The 26354-nt window shown below is 41.7% G+C and overlaps 1 protein-coding gene across 8 annotated transcripts in view; it reads left to right on the top strand.

The window, feature by feature from the left end:
- LOC311040496 (inositol polyphosphate-4-phosphatase type I A-like) overlaps positions 1 to 25042 on the top strand; it is an 81675-nt gene extending 56633 nt beyond the window's left edge. For 6 of the 8 annotated variants that reach the window (XM_084050820.1, XM_084050816.1, XM_084050817.1 and 3 more), the window contains 8 exons: positions 29 to 201; positions 1695 to 1818; positions 2288 to 2355; positions 3810 to 4009; positions 4868 to 4965; positions 6662 to 6774; positions 8307 to 8461; positions 24298 to 25041. In XM_084050820.1, coding sequence (XP_083906946.1) covers positions 29 to 201; positions 1695 to 1818; positions 2288 to 2355; positions 3810 to 4009; positions 4868 to 4965; positions 6662 to 6774; positions 8307 to 8461; positions 24298 to 24430 — 1064 coding nt within the window. In that variant the 3' untranslated portion in view covers positions 24431 to 25041. Of the gene's footprint in view, positions 1 to 28; positions 202 to 1694; positions 1819 to 2287; positions 2356 to 3809; positions 4010 to 4867; positions 4966 to 6661; positions 6775 to 8306; positions 8462 to 24297 lie in introns of all 8 variants that reach the window. The other 2 variants (XM_084050819.1, XM_084050818.1) reach the window with 1 other exon arrangement.
- The last annotated feature ends 1312 nt before the right edge of the window (positions 25043 to 26354 follow it).

Genomic DNA, 26354 nt, shown 5'->3' with positions numbered 1-26354 from the left:
GTCACATGTGTGTGTGTGTGTGTGTCAGGTGAGTGGAGCGAGGCGCTGTACCCTCTCCTCACCACGCTGACAGAGTGCGTGGCCATGATGAGCGACAAGGCCAAGAAGTCCATGGTGTTCCTGCTGATGCAGGACAGCGCCCCCACCATCGCCATGGACCTGTCCCTGCAGTACCGGCGAGACGTGGTCTTCTGCCAGACGGTCAGCACACAAGCGCGCGCATGGCCGCATGCACCAGTGTTTATTTCGTAAACTAAAACTGTTCGTCGACTCGTTGACTACCACTGACTATCACTGACGAAAACGAATCTCTTTCTTCTCAACATTTTAGTCTAGTTTTTATTTGTTGACGAAATTGTCAATATATTTAGTCTTACTTTTAGTCTTCATAGCTTAGTTTTTATTTAATTTTTATTTAGTTTTCGTCAGTGAAAATAGGTAGTCAACGAACATTTGTCGTAATAGTTTAGTCGACAAAATCAACACTGCAGCACGCACTCACCCACACACATGGATTAAAGTTCTCAGTCTCCACAACTGATGTCAGCAGCATGAAGCCAGCAGCATGTCTTCTATGGAAGCATGTTGTCCATTTTTCTTTAAAGATTAGAGCATTCGAAGTGGTCAAAGAAACTAGCAATATGTTTAGAGACATTTTCCATAAAACCCTAATGGTCTCGGATATAAAAGCAAAGGTTAAAGCCTCAATCTGTGATTCACCTGGTTGCCGATACTGTAGGTAGAACAGCAGGAACGCGAAGGCGTTGTGTGAGCTTGTAGTTCGGCTATTTTCACATTATTTATCTCTGGAACCGAGTCAAACTAAATGTAATTCCAAGTGCTTGTCCGTTCAAATTATGATTATTTCAGGGGGCGTGGCCTGAAACGTTTGGGAACCCTTGGTCTAATGCAAAAGGCTTGTTTACACACACACACACACACACACACACACACACACACACAGTTGTGGCAGGCGCCGGGCTGCACAGAGCGTGCATCACACATGGGTGCACAGAAACACTGTTTACATTGGCTTATATAATCCCATCAGTGTTCATCGGCGCTGAAGGTCTAAATATAAAAGATTGTTGATTTGGGGTTTTTGCAGACGCATGTATGCTCACACGTCACGTGTTGAGAGATTATGGTGGATTACAGACAGTATGATCTTATATACTGTACTGTATGTGTCACTTGATGTAAAGCACGTGGACATGTGGTCAGATGAGATGGCACAAAGTGCACAGGTGAAGTGAAACGATCATTTTAAGACCTGAGGCTGATTCCACAAAAGCCTTCTAAATCAGTAGTTCTCAAACTTTCCAGATTTATATCATGTCAGATTATATTACATATATACAAATGTAAATGAAGTAGGCCTATTGCAGCAGTTATAAACAAATAGAAAAATATATGTGTACACACACACACATACACGTACTGTATATTGTCTCTGTCGGGTGGAAACCTGTATGTCCAAAACTTTTCAGGATTTTAATTAAAAAATGTCAAAAGTAGCAGATCTACAAGCTCAAAACGAGCTTGTAGATCTTCTACTTTTGATGCTTTTTTGTGACGCTGTAATATGATCAAGTAGGTCGTTAATTTATGAAAAAAGAGTTATAATATGGAGATAAGAGGTTTCTGCCTGACAGCAGCGATAATAATATAAAATGTGTGTGTGTGTGATTCAGCTGACAGCTCTTATCTGTGGCTTCATCATCAAACTGAGAAACTGTCTCCGTGACGACGGCTTCCTCCGCCAGCTCTACACCATCGGCCTGCTGGCCCAGTTTGAGTCTCTGCTGAGCACCTACGGTACACACACACATACACACGCACACACACACACACGCACACGCGCGCACACACACACACACACACACACACACACACACACACACACACACACAGACATGCGTTTACTCAAACATTTTAGGGACATTACATTGACTGAACAGTGCACAGCACTGCGCGCGAGCACACACACACACACACACACACACACACACACACACACACACACACACACACACACACACACACACACACACACACACACACACACACACACATCACAGACCTTTCTGGTCAAACATATTGCCACCCACTCCTCCAGCCATGGCTATCATAAAATATTTTCAAATATTTATTCAGTGATGATGACGTGTGTGTGTGTGTGTGTGTGTGTGTGTGTGTGTGTGTGTGTGTGTGTGTGTGTGTGTGTGTGTGTGTGTGTGTGTGTGTGTGTGTGTGTGTGTGTGCGTGTGCGTGTGCGTGTGTGCAGGAGAGGAGCTGGCCATGTTGGAGGACATGAGCGTGGGTATCATGGACCTGCGTAACGTCACCTTTAAGGTACAGTAGGAGAAATTAGATCCGCCTGCTGACCAGTGTTGCCATGTCTGCTTATTATAAGCAACTTTGGGCTTGTTTTTCTGTAAAGTCGCTTGTAATTTGTTAGTTGCGGGGTTGCGTTCTTTTTTTTTTGGGCTTGTTTCTAAAGTGTAGTTGCTTATTTGGGCCTTTTTGCTAAATGTAGTAAACAACAACGTATGTAGCTAATTGTAGCGTATCCCTATCCTAAAACTTTTTTTGCCAGGGACCCCCGTACCAAATTTGTGTCGTTAAAATGTTTCAAAAATATTTCACATTTAAAAAACATTCCCCCAAGATATTTTTGAAAATAGCTGATCTACAAGCTCGTAGATCGCCTAAATAGGCCGTTGAGAAGGGATCTCCAGAGTCCTCTGTCACTGGCATTCTTTTCTATCGGTTAGCTATTATGACCTTACATACATTTTTATTGGCCTCTCCTGATAGCAGCACAGTGCGTTGCTATAAAACAATCACTTCACATTATTTACATTATTATTCCTGTAACCTAGCAACTGCCGACAGCTTTACACTGTTCACTGTTAGAAACAGTGTAATATTAACCCGCATCAGTTTGCTACTGGGTGACAGTGAATCATAAACACTGTCAAATCTACTGGCCTTAAATTACATTTTTGATGATGATAAGCCTAAAAACAACACTGTGAGGGTGCAGACTAGGCGATACCAACTCAGGAAGCCTGGATCTCCGCCCTCCACTCCCTCCTATCCATTTGGATTGATTGATTGATTGATTGAATACTTTATTAGCCGTTTTGCTAAAATGGGCATTACACATTTTTGTGTAAAATCTGGGTTGAACGTGATTTGTGGAGCTCCCTCTGGTGTTGTCCATCATCGGAGTCCGGAGCTCTCTAGTGTTGCTATAGCTCCGCTGTCACACCACAGTGTGTGCACATAGGTGGTGCACCCCCTTCCCCTCCCAGCTGTGCCGGTAACGCATCTGTGTAACCACTTTAACCATAATTTTATACTTTGGCTATTCAAAAATAGCAGATATACAAGCTCATAGCGCGGCACCAAGTGCCCAAAATACGAGCTTGTAAATCAGCTTTTTTTTTGGAAAAAAAACATTTGTGCAAAACTTTGAATACAAATATTTTTGGAAACAACATTTTCAACTCAAATCTTTGCTTCTGCAAGGGGTCCCTGGAACAACATATTTTGATGGGGTTGGCGGCCAAATACATTTTGGGGGATCCTTGACATGAAAAAGTTTGTGCACCACTGATATATATAGCAACATACGTTTTATTCAAAAAACAGTTAGGATTTAGAATTTTGTATGAATTGTCATATGATTGTAATTTGTGCATCTGTCACAGAGACACATTGTTATTTCTCTGTTGGTTCTTTTAGATGTGTTGGTTTGCTGTTTTTTTTTTAACCTTTCGACCGTGTCCACCTTTTTTAAGGTCACCCAGGCGACCGGTAGCTCCGCCCCCGACATGCTGCCCGTCATCACCGGTAACCGGGACGGTTTCAACGTCCGCATCCCGCTGCCGGGGACCATGTTTGACGCTCTGCCGCGGGAGATCCAGAACGGCATGCTGCTGCGTGTTCAGCCTGTGTTGTTCAACGTCGGCATCAACGAGCAGCAGACGCTGGCCGAGAAGTAAGGAGAGAAAAGAGGAGAGGAGGGGAAGAGAAGAGAGGAGGAAAAAAATGGACAGCGTCACGTCATTGGTTTCTACAGACAGTAAAGGAAACCTATTTTTCGGCAATTTCAAATCCGCAATCTTTCTATATCCGGTCCGAAATGCTAACTGAAATTAACACTATTGGCTGCAACCGCAGCGAGGGCGGGTCTACTCTTCACTCAGTAGAACCCTACTTAATAATTCATTTTAAAATGAATGGGACCATAATTTACTAAACGCATATCATGATGATTTTAAAAAGTCTTTAAACTCGCGATTGAAAACATAAAGTGTTTATGAAAAGGTTTACTACGGTAATAAAATCAAGAGTAAAGTTCGCCCCAAAACCTCATTGACTTCTATTGAGATTATAATGTATTGCCACCACCAAAAGTGAAATAGCGACATATGCTGGGCCATTAATGGGAACAGCAGGCTGAATAAGAAACCGGAAGTGAGCTTCAATTCCAGCGAACAGGGATTGCCCCTTGGAGGAGAAGGGAGGAGGATAGAAAGATGGAGGGGGGAGAGAGTGGGTTGAGAGAAGGGAATAGATTGAATGAGGCAGGGAAGAATATGCATCAGGAAATGGATGGATGGCTGACAGATGAAGGAATAAGATACAGGGTAGAAAGAGGGATGATAATGATGCATGCATAATGGATGGGTGGATATGAGAAGAGAAGAAAGAAGGGCGTTATTGTACTGAGAAAACTGTGTGTGTGTGTGTGTGTGTGTGTGTGTGTGTGTGTGTGTGTGTGTGTGTGTGTGTGTGTGTGTGTGTGTGTGTGTGTGTGTGTGTGTGTGTGTGTGTGTGTGTGTGTGTCACACAGGTTTGGAGACACGTCCCTCCAGGAGATCATTAACTTGGAGAGTTTGGCCAGACTGAACTCCTACTATGAGCAGTTTAAAGAGGTCCTGCCTGAGGACTGTAAGTACAAGCAACTAAACTCACAAGTCACAACCTAACCTAATAGTGACAGCATGTTCTAACAGACCATACGAGGGGTCTGACATGTTTAGCCCACTGACTTAAGCCATTAACTCATTCAGTGCCACATGACGTCTAAGACGTCACGTGGCCTGACGCCCCGTGCGCCACATGACGTCTAAAAGACGTCATGAAAAACTTTTTTTTTTTTTGGAAAAACATGTTCAGAACCCAAGATATGATGATTTGAAGATTTGCTGCTCCATTCACTCTTTGTTTAACTTCTTACTTAAAAAGGCTGTATCTCGGCTCCTAAGCACTTTTCTTTTACAATGAATTTTGGCTGTGGCACTCAGAGCCAAAATTCCATAAATAAGCTGGGCACTGAATGAGTTAAGACCGGGAACGCATCTGTGTCATTTTAGATGTCTTTGGCTATTCAGAAATAGTAGATATACAAGCTCATAGCGCGGCACTCGCTCTGTGCACCTTGTAGATCTGCTATTTTTGAAAAATCTTCAACATTTGTGCAAATCTTTGAATACCGGTACATATATTTTTTTAAATAACATCTTTCCTTCTGTATGGGGTCCCTGGAACAATATATTTTGATGGGGTTGGCGGCCAGATACATATAATTTTGGAGGGTTCCTTGACATGAAAAAGTTGAGCACCACCGATATATATATATATAGCAACATAAGTTTTTTTTAAAACTGTTTCGTATTTAGAAGACATTTGTAGATGTGTTCCCGGATTGAATGGCTTAAAGTATGACATTACTGCCGACCATTTTCCAACTGCATACTATGCTTTGTTTGATGTTCAAGTGGTTGAATTCACTTCAGTTCAATTCAAGTCAAGGGAGCTTTTTTGGCCTTAGAAAACATACGTTTAGATTGGCAAAGTAAGTGTCAAAACATAATTAAAAAACAATTTAAGAAAATAATGGGGAAAGTACAAATGAACTTTCAGGGAAAGTGTGAAAAGTTCTGAAATGGCACATCTACAGTATGTACAGTTAGAGGGGGTACAGCATTGTGTTAAACAGAGCTATGTCACATTGCAACGTTATACATGTTGGCAAGGGTATAGAGCTTTTTGAAACAAATCTTTTGCAGTCACTTTTGGGACGATTAGCAGTACATTATGAAATACAACTTGCAGAGACTTGAAACTTGTCCTGTGCAGTCTCCTTGAAAATGTCCTGTCTCAGTGAACAAAAACTAATGGCCTTATCTTGGGTGATGTATTAAGTGTTGTCATGAGGCCCAGATTTCCAGACAGCTCCTGCAGTTCACAGTGATGGATTACAGACGAGGTGTCACAAAGCTCTGATTGATACGATGCGGCTCAGTCATCATGGCCAATGCATCACTGTAGTCCCGGTTTTCCACAAGGTTTAATTTTCCCAAAGCTTCGTTTTAATTCGCTCAGCAACAGATTTGAGCTGGAAACAAATATGACGCCTTCACGTGTTTCTGCTTCAAATCTGCTGTTGAGCCAATCAAACGAGGCTATGGCAAACTGAACCGGAACAGGAAACGGATATGCCACTTTCTGGAAAAGCCAGGACTATAGTTTTGCACAGAGCCTATTAGAATGACCAAAACACACACTTGACAGTATGTTATAAAGTAATATATTTGTTCTAAATCCCTCCTCTCCATGTGCCCCTGCCTCCACACATCCCCAGGTCTACCCAGGTCTCGCTCTCAGACGTGTCTCCCGGAGCTGCTGAGGTTCCTGGGACAGAACGTCCACGCCAGGAAGAACAAGAACGTGGACATCCTCTGGCAAGCTGCCGAGGTACTGTAGAGCAAGGGTTCCCAAACGTTTCAGGCCGCGACCCCAGCCAAAATAATCATATTTGAACTGGGGACCCCCCCCCCCCCCTGACAAGAACGTGGAATTGTAGGCATTACATTTAGTTTGACTCCACATATACAATTGTGAAAATAGCAGATCTACAAGCTCACAACGCCTCGCAATGCAAAGCGTTTTCGAAAATCGAAAACTAAAGCCACTGATCTTGATATGGGGGCAGGGGCTTTAGTCTTGTGTCTCTTTTTGTTTACAATTAATCACAGAGATCCAAGAAGTTGCATCAATCAGTCATGGGATATTTATTTCGCAGCGGCACAGCTATTAACTCTTTCATTGCCAGACTTATTTCAGACTGTGTCGTCCCAGTGCCAGGAAAATGGTGCATTTTTCCTCCGTTTGATTTTTAACATTGAAGTGAATGGAGCAGCAATTTTTTGGATAGCGTTATCTCCTAGTTGCTTTGAGATTAAAAAAAAAAGACCAAAAAAAAATATATATATATATATATATATAAAAAATAAAAAATAAATAAAAAACATTTTTTGTTTTTTTTTGTTTTTAAATAATTCCCGTTTTTCCGTCATTGGCCATGATAGCCATAGTACCATCGGACGGGAATTCCCGTTTTTGGCAGTCAAAGAGTTAAGCACAGTCAGCTAGTGTCACTCAATGACAGCAGATGCGGGGACCTCAAAACAATCAAATGACCACATAAATGTACATTTCATATAGGCCTAAGCCTACCACTACCAGGCAATTAGATCAATATAAAATATAGAGAGAGAGAGTTTGGGAAACGGAAGCGACGTAACCATATTCAGCACCAGTTAATAGGCCTACAGGTTCGGTTTAGGGATGAATTATTGACAATTCATCTTTTTCCTGTCCTTACTCCTTTGTAGCCTAATTGTGTATGAGAGAACATTAAAAGATAGATAGATAGATAGATAGATAGATAGATAGATAGATAGATAGATAGATAGATAGATAGATAGCCTACAGTGAGTGTCCTACAACATTACATGGAGATTACAGGAGAGGAAGGAGGAGAGAGGGAGTGACAGACAGAATAGGAGAGATAATTGCGTCGGAATCTTTAACCCGTCCACCATTGACACGCTATGAGCTTGTAGATCTGCTAATTTTGAATAGGAAGAGTATAAAATATGGTTAAAGTGGTTGAAATGACTGTGACGCTATATTAACACATTTTGCTGGGGACCCCCTGGTACCCCCCAAGGACCCCTGGGGGTCCCCGGACCCCACTTTGAGAACCAATGATCTAAACTTCCATACCAAGCTTTTTTAGTTAAGACCCCATAACCCTGAGAGTGTACAAATGGAACCAAATGGACCCGTAAGCCCGTAACTAAGGGTACACTCTCAGAGTTACAGACACGTAAAAGGGTCCATTTGGAACCCCCTCCTCCAGGAACCTGCATAGGGGTCCCTGGAACAACCCACTTTGAGAACCGCTTGTTCTAAACCAAACGTCCTTCCCTCCCCTCTCTCAGATCTGCCGCCGGCTGAACGGCGTGCGCTTCACCAGCTGCAAGAGCGCCAAGGACCGCACGGCCATGTCGGTCACCCTGGAGCAGTGCCTCATCATGCAGCATGAACACGGCATGGCCCCGCAGGTCTTCACCCAGGCCCTGGACTGCATGCGCAGGTAGGTGCACCCCCGCCCGCCCCCTCCACCACGCATGAGTTCACAGAGAAAGAAACAGACTACATACTGTCAAAGTCACATCTGGGCAAAAGTGTTTCAAATTTGAGTTCGTGGATGTTTTCTGGATCATTTCTTTTTACTGACGTTGATGTTGAGATTTTCCTATCTCACTCCATTAACACATTGACTGCCTGAGATTAAAACATAGTTTTTTATCCCCATGCCATTGTTTATTACCTTAAATTGACGATCTTTGGAGAGCCGCAGACGCCACGTTGTAGACACGGAAGTAAAAAGGGTCTCCTCTATCCATCGGAGGAATAACATTTTTACCGCGATCGGCCATTTTGCTGCTATCGCCGGTTGAATAATTAGAAATCCGAGCTACACGTGTTTTTCTACAAATCCTACTATAGGAGTGGAAAGTTGTAACACGATATTATTCCTACAAAGTGTAAGCAGACCACACACTCAGGCTTCAATCTCGAAACACTGGTTTTATTCACTGTTGGCACAGTTTGCGGAGCATGCCACAGCAATATTCCGCTGCTTATTCTTGAGTGTCAAATAATCCCTCTCGTATAATAATCCCAGCTCGTCCGAAATGAATGCATCCCCCCAACAATGGGTGAACGTTTTATCAGTCCAGAAAAATGATAGCACACTGCTGTTCACTCTTTCATTATACTCTTTTACAGTACTGCTCAAAATTAATTCAGTTATATTTTGCCCAGGTGTTGCTGACGGTAACTACTCACACCATTGAGTTGACCGCTTATTCACATGGCGGCCATTTTGTCGTACTCTGGAGTTTCTCGCCCTCCATGTACGACATAAGAGCAACTTGTCCATCATGTGAAATGCGGTCAGTTTGCTTGCTTCCCATGGTCCCCTTATATGGAGGCACATGGAAACCTGGAGTTGAATCGTCTTGGATATTTTGAGGTTGTTGTTTTATTTACACCAGACATCACATCATTGATCCTTTGTTTTACATTTAAAATGGAATGATTTCAATCATACCATTTGCTCATCCAACCAGTCTAGCTCAATGATTGGTGCTAACTAGCCTTTTGGAGGAAGCCCAAGTGCAAAATGTTTTCCATTTGTCTGTTGAAGAGAAAAAACAACAACACTGCATTGAAAATGCCAAGAAATCCCTTTTATTTTTTGGGCTGTGTGTCATCAGCAGACGCTTGCTTGTCTGTCTGTCTGTCTGTCTGTCTGTCTGTCTGTCTAATGGCTGTCCGTCCGTCTGTCCGATGTGTACAGCTACTGTAGCTGCCTTGTAACTGTCTGTCTCAATTGTCTCTTGTCTGTCTGTCTGTCTGTCTGTATGCGTACTGCTATCCCACAGTATTTTACTTATATTCCGGCTTGTTGGCCAGTTGAAACTGCCAGTGAATGCACCTTTTCTTTATGTCCATGGAGTTATTCACCTCACTTTTCCTGTCAGAACAGCATCCCTCTCCCCCTCCTCTCCTGCAAATCATTTTCACTCCAATTCTCCCCTCATCCCTTCCTTCACGCCCTGTTCTCTGACCCGGTTTCCTTAAGGAAATCTGTCTTTCAGCTTGTTAAAATAAACAAAACAAAAAAAGCAGACAAACAATGGTACCTCAAATTAAAGCCCAAAACAAATGTGAGCTGTTGTGACAATTTTCACTGTCATTAAAGACAAAACATAAAGTACTGTAAATAATATGCACTCAATTGACGGCGACACATTGTTTGCCCATCTGTGTTTGTGACATTGAGGCTTTCTCAGCTTGCACAAAATAAAAACAAACCACCACATACTGTCTATAGGGCTGCTTCTCCGCTGTGGCCATTTTAAAGTCAGCAGAGGCAAGTTTTTAGGAAAGGTTAGTTGAAGGAATTTCTCGATAACATTGTCTGGTGTCTCAGCGCCGCGCTTCTCAACCTCTGTCCTCCAGGGGACTCATTAATGCTGGTTGTCATAACAGCGCTCTGATAAGCAGTTGTGTAAAGTAACTATTCGTTTTTACTTACTACTGGAGTATTTCCTTCTGTATATTCAATATGTTTTACTTCTTCTCCGCTACATCTCAGAGACAAATATTGTACTTTTTTACTCCACTGCAATTCTTTGAAAACTTAAGTTACTAGTTACTTTGAAGGTTTTGAATATTATTACAAAACATACATTAACCACTTCTACCCTATTATACTTTGGCTATTTGAAAACAGCAGATTTACAAGCTTGAGCTTGTAGGGCTGCTGTTTTCAAAAGATTGTTGATACATGACGAACTTGTGAAATAGGACATACTGCAAAATGAGTACCAAGTACTCTTGATACTTTAAGTATATTTTGATGCCAATACTTTTGTACTTTTACCCAAGTAAATGAATTTGAATACCAAACTTATACTTGTAACACACTATTTCTACAATAGGGTATTGATACTTTTACTTAAGTAAAACATGTGAGTACTTTTTCCATCACTGCTGATAAGGGACTCATTTAGACTTGAAACATTCTGCTGAAAACAATTAACTATCTGGTTGATTAGGTAGAGTTCCCCAGCACCGCTGTCTCAAACTGTGTCATTTAGGCTTTCTACAGTATATACAATCATACTGTATATATTTCAATGTTTCAAAATATACAAAAACATTTGCAATAGTCCAAAAACTGTACTATTGCAAATATATTTTGGATACTGGAAAGTATTACAAATATTCTATCATATTTTGGCTCCTTTGCCTCTTCTATAGTAGTGGCCTAAAATATTGTTTGGCTATTGTTTTGACATATATTTTGAAGCATTTCTTTGCTACATGGGACAATGTTTTAACCTTGTGTGTTGGAAGCCAACATGAACACGAGTCTTTGTCAAAGTGTTTGTGACTTTATGTGTCATAAAGGGCTTTTCATGTATATGTATTCTCTGTGTTATGTAAAACAGAACTTAACTACTTGTAAAACCATGTCTGGACCACATGTTTGTGTACAATAAAGACGTGACACCCAGTCTGCATGTTAGTGGATATATCTCCTCCTTCCCTTTCTCCTCCCCTTCTGTCCTCCTCCTCCTGACATTTTCCTCCTCTGCTGTTCTCTTCATTATCCGCTCCGAGTCCAAAATGCCCTTTCCCTGACAACTGTCGTGGCATTTGGTTCCATCTTGCTTTGGTATGAGTCATAAGTTGCAGTGCACGCTGTGGGAAGAGGCATGTGTCCGGGCTGTATGGTCTTATGCTGGCAGACCCCCTCCCTCCCCCTCCCACAACCTTGCCCCCCCCCCCCCTCCTGATTATGGTCTTGACCCCGCAGTAGAACTGAGGAGATGGGAGTCTGGAATTCAATTCACGGAACTAAGAGTAGGGTGAAATATTCAGCCCCTCAAACCGGGACCCATAACAAATTAAGGCCTGAGGTTCCGATTCTACAAAATGTCTTCTAAATCAAAAAACTTACTTCTGTACATCAGTGGTTCTCAAACTTTTTCATGTCAGGGACCCCTAAAATGATATCTATTTAGCCGCGCACCCCCATCTCAAAATATTTTGTTCCAGGGACCCCCAGAAGCAAAGATTTGAGTTACAAATATTCCCTTAAATATATTTATATTCAAGTGTTCGTTGTGCACGCGTTCGGCCATTCATGCACGTTCATGCATGCGCACATGTATACGCACCATACTGTAGGTGTTGCGTACAAGGTAACGACTGATTGACAAACATCAGCCTCAGCGCTGAATTCAGACACACAATGCATTTAGTTCATGTTTTCTGATTGGTTTAGGTGAGCATGTTTTACAGCAACACCATGATAAACGTCTATGCAACCAGCTATTGTTATTTTAATTCTGGCAAAACATATTGGTGTTGTAGAGATATTTGTCGGGACTCTGGGCAGTGGGCACGCAGCGTGAAATCTGGAAAATCTTGACCAAACCGGCGTGTCTGGTCAGCCTAATTAAGAGTAAGCACTAAGCAACAACACAATGTTAATAGTTGCAGACAGTAGAATACTTCTACTGAATATGATGTGAAACTGTGGTAGAACCATGGGCTCTAGCCACCAGGACTGGGTTGCACCAGTTCTTAGTTACTACAGTAGTACCACTTAGTTGGTTCTTTGAAATGAACTACTTAAAGAAATTGCCTAAATATTGTCCATCATCTGTAGTTATTCTCTGCACTGTGATTGAGAAACTTCATCGTACTTTGAAACTTAGATATTCTACTTCTTAGATATCATCATAGTGAATGCAATATCATGGAAACATTGCTCCTTAGCAGATGTGGTGGATATGGATATATAGACTTAGCAAAGTGTCAAGGTACTGTATGCTATTAAATGACTATATACCGTAAATGACTGTAGTAGCGTTGTATGAAGACTAATACATGGAACTGTAATGCGGTGTATATACACAGCAAGGCTACAGTAGTCAATGTAAAGAGGGGAAAATATAGTGTGTGTATCTATATCTAACCCCTCTGAGATGATGTCATTGCTGGGATTACTGAAAGGTTTTCAACATTGTTACAGTAGCTACAACCTGATGTTAGTATGAGTTTTGATGAGCCGGTGATATGGTAAGTAGCTTCACCGAGTATACTGTGCCCTCAAGCTTCACTTGAGGGCACAAGAAGGCTTCTTTTTTTGACCCATTCATTCCGGGAACGCATACTGTGTAGTTTTAGCTTGGGGCTATTCAAAAATGGCAGATCTACAAGCTCATAGCTGTACTGTAGATCTGCAATTTACTTTATTTTTTAATCGTGAAAATGTTTGCAAATCTTTGAATATAGGCCTGTACATTTTTTAAAGCGAACATTTTTAACTCACATCTTTGCTTCTACATTCTACAAATGTCTTCTAAATCCTACGTGTTTTTTTATTATACTTATGTTATGTTCCAGGGACCCCCCAGAAGCAAAGATTTGAGTTTAAAATGTTTAAATATATATTCAAAGATTTGCACAATTTTCTTTTTTGAATAACAGATCTACAAGCTCATAGCGCTATGAGCTTGTAGATCTGTTATTTTTGAATAGTCAAAGAAATGTAAAGTGACACAGAATGCGTTCCCGGATTGAATGGGCTAATTGGTCAAAAGATGAAAATGTCATGGCAAATGACAGGACAAATATTTTCATATACTGTATTTGGTTGAATCCACTTTATTTGCATTCGTTTATGTGCTAAAATTGTGAGCGCAGATACAAAATGAACAGATAAAAATGATGGACAATATATTTGGACTATTTGTATTATGACCAATCCAAAAATTTTACAGAAAATGAATTGCATTGTAAGACTGGTTTTCCTCTTAAAATGAAATATCTAGTATTAGTTATTAGGACTCATTCAATTCATACAGTATTTCTAAGCAAGATGTTTCTTGGAAACAATGCAGACCTTTCCACCATGTTGTTGCGAGAATGTCGCAGAACACGTTCCACACAATTAGTGTTCATTTGATTGGTGCCTGTGTTCGTGAATTGAATTTTGGCTCCGTACCCCCGATTTAACAAATGTAGCCCAAAGAAGCTCTCCCTTCCCTTCCTCAATATCACCATCTACTCCTCATCTTCATCCCCACATCTTAAAGTATAGAAAGAAGTCTCTGCATTAGCTTCTCTCCTCTCTCACAAGATGTAGAACCTTAAAAATCTTAATTTTTCTTTCTTTCTCTCTCTCTCTCTTTCTCTCTCCCTCTGTTTCCCACGTTGTTCACGTGTTTGAATCCCTGTGTGCTTCTGTTCATATGATCGGTTCATTCGACATTTGCGGGATTATTTCATTTATTTGAATCATCGCTTGTTTTTGTGTGAACTGAATACCTTTTTTGTTTTTATTCACACATATTATGTTCTTTGGACAATTCCTTCATACTCCCTGTGAAAACTGGAAAACCCCTTTTTTTAATTCGCCATTTTTCCATGTGTGTCCATATTGCATGGTTCCATGTTCCATCTGTTGCTTTTTGCCTCGCTTGGACGACTCCCTACTTTTTTTCTCGTCTTCCGCCCTGTTTTGCTCTCATCCCCCCCTCTCCTCCCTGTCCTCCCTGTCTTTCCTGACCGTCCTTCCTTCCTTCCTTCTCTCTTTCCTTGGATATCTTCTCTCCTCCCTCCTTCACTCCAACTCAAACACTTTCCACCTCATGTTCCCCTTTTTGCCTCCTCCCCCATCCCACCAAACGCTCTTCCCCTTCTTCCAAACCTCGCCTCCCCCCTAAATCCTTTGCGGCACCCGCCCACCCCCCCCCCCCATCCCCGCCTATACTCCTCTCCCCTAACGCCCCCCCCTAATCACCTCCATTTCGGACCTCCATAACCCTTCCCCCCTTCCCCCTCGACTCCTGGTACTCGCCCCTGGCCGCCCTCCCTCCCTCCCGGCAGCATTGGGACGAGGGAAGGGGTGATCCAGAAGAACCTGTGCGGCGTGCTGCCGGTGCGGGACTTCCAGCTGGACCCCAGCCTGCTGTACTCGCTGCCCCTGCTGGCCCTCAGCCCCAACCTGCTGGTGGTGTGGATCTTCCTCAGCGTGGCCTACTTCCTGGCCAAGCTGCGCTGCAGCTGAGCCGAGACGCAGAGACGCAAGCGGCGCCACGATGGCCCGCTGGGGCCCGCCGGGACGCTTCTCTGAACTTTTGGTGTTTGTGTGTGTGTGTGTGTGTGTGTGTGTGTGAGAGAGTGGGAAGGGGTTCGAGACGAACCTGGAAGCACCCGTCAAATGCATCCCCGCACACGTACAACAAGAATGTGTCTTTAAACCCATTAAGACCTGAAGCTGATTCTACAAAGGCCTTCTAAATCAGTAGTTCTCAAACTTTTTTCGTGCCAAGGACCCCCAAATTGATGATTATATTTGGCCGCGGACCCCCCATCTGAAAATGTTTCATGCCTGGGACATGATTTTTCAAACACTTTCACGATTGAAAAAAAATGTTCAGAAATAGCAGATGTACAAGCTCGCAGCGTGGCACGAAGTGACGCACTGCGAGCTTGTAGATCTGCTATTTTTGAGAACCTCTGTTCTAAATCCTTTTAGTTTTCTGAAAAATGTATGTTGCTATATATAGCTAAAATCTAAAATTACACAGATGCTTTCCCGGTTTTAATGGGTTAAGTGTGTGTGTGTGTGTGTGTGTGTGTGTGTGTGTGTGTGTGTGTGTGTTTGTGTGTGTGTGTGTGAGTGTGAGTGATATGGAAATATACATGCGTGAACACACTGCTCCTTCCACTAAGGGCTGTGTGGACTCTCTGCCTCCCAAATGAATGGCCAAACTTCGTCCTGGATCTTGGATGTCCCTGTATGACTCTCTATTTTCGTGGGGTCGCCTGTCAGTCAGGCAAGAAGGGCGTAGAGACAGTCAGCTATTGGGGGCTCGTCCGGTCACTCATTCCTTTCTACAGGTTTCTTAACTGTCCTCATTGTCTGTACATTTCTGTGCAAGTATGGAGGTTTACCCCAACCAAATGCTCCACCAGCTGATTCCATAAATGAGCATCAGCGCCACTCTCTGGTTGGCCATGTTAAGTACTGAAATCAGCTGGTGTCTGACGGGTCCTAAAGACTGACAAACCCTTACATTTTCTTCTTGCATGCTCCACTATTCCTCCAGCCCTCGATGGAATTGAAACAAAGAGAGTGACCTTGAGATCTCCAATGTGCAGTCTTGTGACCTGTACCGTCAGCAAATGTCCTGCCTTACTCCTCGTTGTAACAGTACGGCACCCCCTCGCGTTATACCAACGACAAACAGCCTATCTATTACCGTGAAATACAGTGACAGTCTCTATATTTGTCCAAGCATAGATCCTAAGAGGTTGTTGGAAGTCACTATATCACCATTGGTGTGAATATACAGTACATGTATACATATGCAGATTACATAATGTTTTCAGCACAGAGTTATTATTAATGCAATTTATATCTTCAGCTTTGCACTAAGGATTCGCTCATTTCAATTGTTAGTTACAATATGTTATAGCTTTGCTTGATTTGTTCATGTCTTCCATGAGCCGTTGCACATGCCCTTACAGGATAAGGCCAAGAATTTGTTTCTTTGTTTGTTTTTTTTACTTTGGGGCCAAAATCAAGCCAACATTATTTCAATCCATACATGCGCCTTTTTTGGTCATATTTGGTAGTTTTATTTCCTTGGATATTTGTACTTTTATAGACAGTGGAGGAGGTGTTTGTCTTCTACTTCTAGAGCTAATGCACTTTGCAGCAGACGTGGGTCAGTTGCTACTGACATTACTCATGGACTGTTTACATGCAACCTACCGGTAGTAATGCCCTTATTTTTAGAGAAACGTTTTGGTTCATTTCAGACCAACAGTGTTTTGGTGAAAGTCATGGTGTTGAGGCGTAATTTAAACCACTTAAACCCTATATACACCAGGGAGCTATATTACAGTAAATTAGCTGCAGAATCTTCTTGCTGAAAATAGCCAATCTACAAGTGATGCATTGTGATCTTGTATATGGGCTATTTTAAGCGAATGTTTGCCTACAGTATTTTTCACAAATGTTCACCTATCTGTATTATGACATGCCCTGAATGTTGATGCTAGGGTTCATCTGGTTAAAAAAGATGGAATCATTTGGAGTGTCAATTTAATGTAACTCAGTTTGAGTTTTTGTCCTGGCCTGTGGGCAGATTTCGGAGAGGTTAGCACTGTTTTTGGACAAATGTAATTGGTCCCACTGGGCTGGATCCACATAGACGGAACCCATTCCCAGGAGATCTAACTGGATCCATTCATAGTAGTAATTCAGCCCACGTCTGCTTTCCCGTCATTCTTGCCGTGAATATCAGCTCTGTCTCGACAGAGATGAATCTTTATTAATTTTTTAGATGTAATGTCCTAACTGATTTTGGAATGTACTGACTAGACTGTCGGATATTCAGGGGGAAACGTGTTTGATTATGCAGTATCCTACACACTAAAGAGCATTTATCAAAGATATTATATATTAACAATATCCGTTTACATGTTCTCAGACATATGATATATGTTGTAGCTGTAAGAGTGAGGCTGACCGGTACTATTCTAGGGGCCCTATTTTCGCCGGTGCCTCAACCCTTATCCCTAAACTTCTTTGCCATTTTTTACTATTTTTAAAAACATTTTCAAATTGTTCAAATAGTAATGCACATGCTCACAATGTGTCGATGTAGATCGGCCAGTTGAACTATTTGAAAAAACTATAAAAAAATGGCAAAGAAGTTTAGGGATAATGGGTAAGGCACCGGCAAAAATATGGCCCAAGATGTATTATATATTTGTTAGTCATGTGACGTGTTGGCTAAATGGTTAGCCAACTGTGTTTGTAGTTAAGCTATACTGTCCTTCAAAAGCAAAGAGCAGTAACTAGTTATTTGGTTTTATTTATTCATTCATTTGGGGCGGGGAAGGGGGTACATTTCAAAGTTCAAGGTGTAGGGATTTAGTTTGAATATAAATCAAATGGCATCACCCACCTATACCAGGAGTAGTTTGGTGGTTCGGTCGGTCTCCCTGCTCAGGCAGTTAATGCTCTTTGGCTTTGCAGGGTCAGTGTAGGAAAAATGAAACCAGGTAGAAAATAAGGAATGTATTCATGCTTTGTGCCAAATGCTTCTTCGGTCAGGGTTTTCTGTTTTGTTTAGTTTAGGTTAGCTTTTGAGCTGGCTACTCCAGTGTTTTGAGGATATCTCTTTTAAGATGTGGGGCTAGAGGGGAATTTGAAATCCTCGTCCGAAAATCCAATCCAAATAGCTTCCATAGTTGTGTATGTACATCAGACATGATGAGGGATCCAACACCAAAAACAAAACAACGTCCATCTTAAGAAGTCACAGTAAATGCAGAAACAAAGCAAGTGGACCGAGATTTTCTCACCTTTCGGTTTCCAAGAGACGTTTGGAAGAAGGTAGCTTAAGAATGAGAATGTATTGAAATAAGATGTGTGTTTTTAAGTGAATTGAATCTATATATTATTAATATATGACATACTTTAATATATTTTACTTTTTTAAATGACATCATGACATGACTTTAATATCGTACATGCAGAGCGAGGGAGAGGGAGGGGGAGGGACGGAGGGGGGAGAGAGGGAGGTAGGGGGGAGAGGAAGGTAGGTAGGTAGGGAGGGAGAGAGAGAGAGATATAGATAGAGAGAGGTTGTACTGTAGGAAGCATTGGAAGTATTGGCAGTCACACTAAAATAGCCTATTATGACATTGGGAAATGGCCTATTTCCTACTGACTTGCAGCAGTGCTTTCCTGGAGCATTTTATTTGTAATCATGAATCACATTTTGAATCAGTGATTTTTTTTGTAATGCCTCTTGAAAAAGGTCTTATCTAGGAGAGGTATACTATACAGTAAAAGTTTAAAGGAGTAGTTAATGATTCAAAACTTTTCAAACGCTTTAAAGATTTTTCTCAAAATGTTCAAAAGTGGCACATGTACAAGCTGCAAGCTTGTATGTCTGCTATTTTTAACGGACTCTGAAATCTAAAATGATACATGACGCTTTCCCAGGTTTAATGGGTTAACAGCCATTTTGACCCAGAAACCGTCGGAAGTGACTGACCTAAATCTCCAAACCCAAACAAGGAACATGACATCATCAGGGAGAAAAGTGAGAAAAGGAAAGTGTATTTGCATTCTGCAGACAATAGTTCAAAAATATTAAATCAAAATAGTCTGAATTTACATACATACATTAATTGAATTTACATTTGATTAATTTAAAGCAGGGGTCTTCAACGTTTTTCAACCCAAGGACCCATTTAGCTGAGAGAGAGAAGAAGCAAGGACCCCCCACAACATATTGTATACAATTGTGTCGCAGACTAAACTTTTACATAGATTTCATAGATAGCTGGATTCACGTTAATGTATTTTCAGACAGTTAACCTTTAAACCCTCAATATTTAGTCAACTTGACGTTGGCTCTGTACTTGGTCTGCTTTTCCCTCTACACCGACTCTCCGAAAATAGCCGATCTACAAGCTCACAACGCCTCGCAGCGCGAGGCGTTGTGAGCTTGTAGATCGGCTATTTTCAGCTAATGTTCCTCAATAACACACAAAGATTTGACATACCCCATCTAGTAACTCTGAGGACCCCAAGGGGTCCCGGACCCCCTGGTGAAGACCCCGGATTTAAAGCCTGCATTTAATTTCCCCATGCCTAATGAAAAAAAACATAGTGTTAATTTGACACCGAGAGAGTTAAATGAACACTGAGTATTTGTACTGTGTAAGTGTACCGTGTCATTCACCTCGCAGGAGTTAGAAGCTCCATCTCATCTACGCCGACCCAGTAAAGAAATGGATCATCGGACCAAAATAGACACCTTGGGGAGTTTCCTCACATCCTCCCCTTGACCGCTAAACAGACACACTGCATTATATGAGCATGTGTGTGTGTTCACACACACGTTCAGTTTGTAATATGGAAATTGGTATTAGCGCCACCTAAAGTTGTAAACTAGTACTAACATAATCAACGAGAAGTGCCGTTATTAGTTATTGGGAATTTACTTTCTGCTGAAAAGTCAAATTAATATTTTACATTAAATGACATGCTACTTACATGCAAATTCACACTTCCTACTCCAAATGCAATAAACTTTACTGAAAATAGTCAATTTCAATAGATGAGGGCTTTACATTAAATTATAATTGAAAATTATAATTACCATTATTTAATACTAGGAATTATTCACCAAGGAATTATTGTAATCACTTTAAACCGCCCAAAAGTCTTGTCAAGCTTTGTCATATGCAACCAAATTTATTGTCTTCTTTTAATCATAAAGATCCTTTTCTTCTTTTATTTGTTTCGTTTCTTAACTTTTATTTTTATTTTTTTATATAAAGGCGTCTTCCTAAGACAACCCAAACGTAATGGATCAGAGAATATTATATTTGTATCGCTTGTACATAAATCCTGTTGAAACGCTTGTACGTCTAAATGCAATACGTTTGCTCTTTATTTATTCAAAAGCAGAGTGTATATAAATATACAGTACATATATATATCTATATCATTATCTACATAGTACATACATAATGTGATTATGCTTGGGTCATAATCGTCATGCTGTTGTCACTTTATCTCAAAACCACATGTTTTCTGTTACCTGTGTGTCTCTGTGATCTTACTGTAAACATTTTATTTATTTATTTCTTTTGGATTGTGAGTTAATGTCTATGAGAACATGCAATCTGTCAGCCCTAGAGAGAAACTGCCCTTAAGAACCACTTAAACCCCAGCATCTGTATTGTGGGGAAAGCTTTAGCAGAACATAGCCAAGCTCATGATATTTCTTTTCCACAATAACAGAAAAGGCACAGAGCCCTCGTGTCTCATAGTATAGAGACCCCACTCAACCATATACGGTTTAAAGGGATAGTTCACCCCAAAACATATTTTTTTCTCTTGATTAGTCACCCCATGGAGATTTGAATTCATGGATATTGTTTAGTTTTTGTCGCATTCCTAAGCCAATAATTTGATGACCAGCGGTTCCGGTAGGCTCATGAATGCGACAAAACAAAAAGCATGAATTCAAGTCTCCATGGGGTGACTAATCGATATAAAAAGTAATTTTGGGGGTGAACTATCCCTTTAAGTGGTTAAACCCTCAGGTCTCAGTGAAATGGACTTGAGTTGCCCCTGTACTTGGATCGATTTCGTCTGTCTACACCAAAATCTCTTCACCGGAAATAGCCGATCACAGCCGATCACAGCGCAACGCAACGCGACGTGAGCCGGCTATTTTCTGCAAATGTTGTGCCCCCCCCCCCCCCCCTCCCCCCAGATTAGGGATGCTGTGGCCTCAAGTGGTTAAAACTGCCTTGAAGGAGCTCTAAAAAAAAGAAACTGGTGTAAAATTTTACGAGAAACATCAGCAGTGCTCCAGTAAATATTACAGTAGGAATGACTCGGCCAGAGGATCCCAGGTCGGTTGTCAGTCTCGCGAGCCAGACTGTTGCCTCCCACGCTGTTCAAATGCTTCCGGATAGCAGATCTACAAGCTCATAGTGCGGCAGCGGATGTGACGCCTCCTCCCCGCTTCCGTTTCGTCTTTACAGACGCGCAAATTTGTCTTAATTAATCAAATGGAAATTTGAAATTCTAAAATAATATAGAGATATTTTTAAATATTCTTTCGTGAACGGAAACAGAAGACAGTTTGCGGGAGGTGTAGTTCCAGACTCTATATAGCGTTCAGGAGATTGTGGAATAGATGGTCTGGCTACGCGAGACTATCCAGAGGGTGACGTCTTTACTCCAGGAGCTTTCCACTGTGTGACATTGTTCAACCGTTGATGATCAAAGCATTTACTCTTTCAGATATCAACTGGCTTTTTTTTCTCCTTCTTTTTAACCCATTAAGACCTGAGGACGATTCTACAAATGCCTTCTAAATCAGTAGTTCTGAAACTTTTTCGTGCTAAAAGACCCCCCAAAGAAATATATATATATATATATGGCCATAGACCCCCATCTGAAAATGTTTTGTGCCAGTGAGCCCCAGAAGAGAAGATTTGTTTTTTTTAATCTAAATTATTAAAAGTTTTTCAAACACTTCCAAAACTTTTCAGACACTTTTCTTTCAAGATTTTAAAAAAATAGCAGATGTGCAAGCTTGTGCAATCATGGCACGAAGTGACGCACTGTAAGCTTATCTTCCGTTTTTCAATAGCCAGTGCTAAAATCTAAAATTGCACGGATGCTCACCCGGTTTTAATGGGTTAAACTGTGCTACGCTACATGAGACACAGTAAATGTATTGCATACCTACAGTAGGAAAAGCTGTAACCAAGTGTACCTGAACAGCCGGGCTTCTGCTTTAATAAACGTATTTTTTTGTTATGTTTAGTTTTGTTTAGTTTTTGTTGTCTTGTTTCCACCGGCCTGCACAATATAAACATGTTGAACTGAAGCATCCATGGTCTTTTGACCGTTCCTGCGTTTGCTCTTGGTCATTTCTCAGCTTTTCGCTCAATTCCAATAATGGGACGAATCGTTTTTTTTTTTCACTTTTGTTTTAGTGTTTATCTTTTGAGCGGGGTGAGCATTTGACACTCACACTGTCTCCTCACCTTGCTGTGGTTGTGGATGAGCTTAGAATGGCACGTACAGTATGGTACAGTAGTACAGTACTGTACATATCGCTCTGCTATCCTCTGCTAAGCTGCATGGCCCTGTACATCTTGAAAGGGATAGTTCACCCAAAAAAGTACTTTTTTCCTATGGATTAGTCACCCCATGGAGACTTAAATACATGGATATTGTTTAGTTTTTGTCGCATTCCTAAGCCAATAATGTGATGACCAGGGAACCGGTAGGCAGCGGTTCCGGTAGGAGACACAAAGGAGACTCTTTGTGTCTCCTACTGGAACCGCTGCCGGTCATCAAATTATTGGCTTAGGAATGTGACAAAAAAATAATAATATCCATGAATTCAAGTCTCCATGGGGTGACTAATCCATAGGAAAAAGGTCATTTTGGGGGTGAACTATCTCTTCTCACAGAATCTCACAGAATGCTCCCCTATTATGTCATGCCTCGGGGCCCTGTGATGCTGATTAGAGTTCTCAGCGGGCCTGAAAGATAAGGCCTGACCCTAACTGGGCCCTACTGGGCCAGCCCGAGGCCCTTAAAAACATGGGCTCTTCACTTGAACAAGTTCACTTTGAGCTGCATGCAACACATCCACTGCCATTTCCGGCGGCCTTACCGTTAGGCCGCTAGGGGCAGCTGAAACATTTTTTTGGGGGGTAATAGATGTGTTTTTCCTTCACGGAACCCGAGGCTCGGCCCGGCGCGACTAATTAGCATAGATTTTGGGCCTGACCCGGCCCGAAAACGTTGAGTCGGGTAGGGTCGGGTCCGGGCAGAATTTGAGAACTCTAATGCTGATACAGACCCTGATTGGCTCACAATAATGTGAATTCACGCGACCAGGATGGTTTACCAGGCTATATTATAGTCTGCTTAGATTCTGTGATGTTTTTAATCTGTGTGGCCGGGCGGACAGGCCGACGGTCAGAGATTTTGCGCCTTGAAACTCCATTCGGTCATCCCACCCAGCTCTCATACAGCAAAGTCCTCAGCGTTAATTATAACTCTCAGCGGGTCCATTTCTTCTTCCTTTTCTTTTTACAGATTTAAATGAACACTGTGGATTTTTGCTCTCTCGCCTGTTCTTTTTCTACGCCAGTGGTTCTCAAAGTGAGGTCCAAGGACCCATAAGGGTTCCTTGAAGGGGTTCCAAATCGACTCTCACAGGTCCGTAGCTCTGAGAGCGTACAAATGGAACCAAATGGACCCTTACGGGTCCATTTGGTTCCAGTTGTACGCTCTCAGAGTTATGGGAGTCCTTCAAGTTAAAACGTTTGAGAACCACAGTGCTCTATGCCGTAGATGTCTTGCTCTCCATTCTTGTCCATTCTGGTGTATTATACGTACGTTTTTGATTGCTTGAATACTTTATCAACAGTTTGCAAAAATGCTTATACAACGATGCTAAAAGGATAACACAAAATGCGCTGAGGGCTTGTTTCTATTGTGGTCCAGTGTATTCAATTAATCAAGACATTTAAAGACATACAATGTCTTCCTGTCCATTCTGCTGTATTACAGTATTTGTGCAGTAAATGTCGGCATCATCGTTGCTTCTTGTGTCCGACGGACCCTCACTCACCCTCACTCTTCTTTTCTTTTTATTTGCTCTCATCGTCTGTACATGTTCTGTCCTCTTCTTCCTCCTCTCTCTACCCCCTGCCCCTACACACCTCCCCTTCTCCCTCTCCCTCTCTCTCTCCTCTCCCCAGCGAGGGCTGCCGACGGGAGAACACGGTGAAGAACGTGGGATGTCGGAAGTACGCCTTCAACTCCCTGCAGCTCAAAGCCTTCCCCAAGCACTACCGGCCGCCGGACGGGACCTTCGGGAAGGTGGAGACCTGATGGCGACCCGCACTGAGCGGCTCCGTGGCTCGACGCGTCCCGGACTGACGCGTTTTTTTGGGGGGGGGGGAAGGTCGAGTTCCGAACTCGGGACTAATACGGAAGATACTGTGTCTTAGGAGCGCCGCCATTTGATTGGGACAACTTAGACGAATCTACATCGCTGTGTAGCAACTTGTGTTCGACGACAATCCACACTTTTTGAGCATCACGTTGCCTAGCTACTGTATCTACGGAGGTTGGACACAGAGCTGCACTGACTTGTTTTTTGTTGTTTTTAACTTTTACGGTAGACAAGTAATTCACCAAAGTCACAGCAATATTGCCTGAAGAAGCCCTTAAAAGCCACACCACTGTATTACTACTAGCTTTGGACATAATACTGTCTTAGTTGCCTTTCGTTATATATAATAATAATGTGTATCTGTACCATTAACACGTTTAACATGATATAAAATTCTGTGAAAGAATGAGCAGTTGTTTTTCAGTGTGAGAACGTGAAGCGTAGAAATGGGAGAATGGTTGCACTGCACTTAACTGTGGATGGGTTGGAGGGACAATAATACCCATGATGGTATCCGGAACCCTCACCCCAAAACACCCTCTCCCCCCATTTTTGACCAATTATATGAAGATAGGTTGAAAATGGGTGAAGTCATCCTTTAGCTATTAGTTAATTTGCTATTGTTACACATTGTAAATGTGATAAGTGTTAAAAGATATATATACTGAGATATCACAAATCACAAAGCCTTTGCTTGTTCAATAGCAACTCACATTTTCCTATTGTTTTAAAGTTGTAGGAAATCAAGTATAGCCTAAGCATGGGTCTAGTTCTGTCTAGAATGGCAGATGACATGTACACATTATTTAAGGAAAGTTCTCTCATGAAACACCTCCACAGAATGGCATTGAGAAACGCATGCTTTTATGAAGGTGTGACTGTCTGTGAATACATTTCCAAAGCTCTACTCCAGAGCCTGGCTATAATAGATCTGACAGAATGGAATGGATCCGTAGTGACCAAGGTAAGTCACTCTGGTAAGTGTGCCAGATAAATGTCTTGCACCAGTGTGACACATTATCACCATTATCGTTGCTGTCGGTCAGAAACCTCTTATCTCATAATTATTTTAACATTTTGTGTTTTTGTTTTTCTTAAATTATCGCCCTACTTGATCATACTACAGCATCCCACAAGAGCATCAAAAGTAGCAGATCCGCAATCCGCCACGTTTTGAGCTTGTAGATCTGCTGCGTTTGCTATTTTTGAATTTGAATCCTGAAAAGTAACAGTTTTGGACATATGAGGTTTCCACCTGACAGAGACAATAAAAAATACCTTAGCACTTATTTTATACTTTGGTTATTCTGAAATGGCCAATCTACAAGCTCAAAGAGCTGATATAAATACAATAAAAAATGTTGCCTATATGACATGCCCAAAATAGGGACGCCATCGCCAAGGTTAATGTTGTTAAGCACTACATACTTTTAACCCAGAACAGTTGATCATTTGCCACTAAATCAGGGGTCTTCAACGTTTTCAGGCCAAGGACCCCCTAGCTGAGAGAGAGATGAAGCAGGGACCTCTATATTGTATAACATTTTGTTTCAGATTAAACTTTTTTTGTTTACTTGGTCTGCTCTTTTTCCCTCTACACCTACAGTACACCAAAAATAGCTACAAGTTCACAACGCAAGGCGTTGTGAGCTTGTAGATCTGCTATTTTTGGCTAAAGTTCTCCTAAGGAAAATGGATGCTAGGGTTCAAGTAGTTAAGGTAAAAAATATAAATCATATCACACAAAGATTTGGCGGACCCCCTGTAGTAACTCTGAGGACCCCCTAGGGGTCCCGGACCCCCTGTTGAAGACCCCTGCACTAAGTTATAATTGTGTGTATCTGCAATGGCATGTTTCTA

This window comes from Gymnoscopelus microlampas (assembly GCF_963454915.1).
Source record: "Gymnoscopelus microlampas genome assembly, chromosome: 24".
NCBI lineage: Eukaryota > Metazoa > Chordata > Actinopteri > Myctophiformes > Myctophidae > Gymnoscopelus > Gymnoscopelus microlampas.
This window is presented reverse-complemented; position numbering and strand designations above follow the sequence as displayed.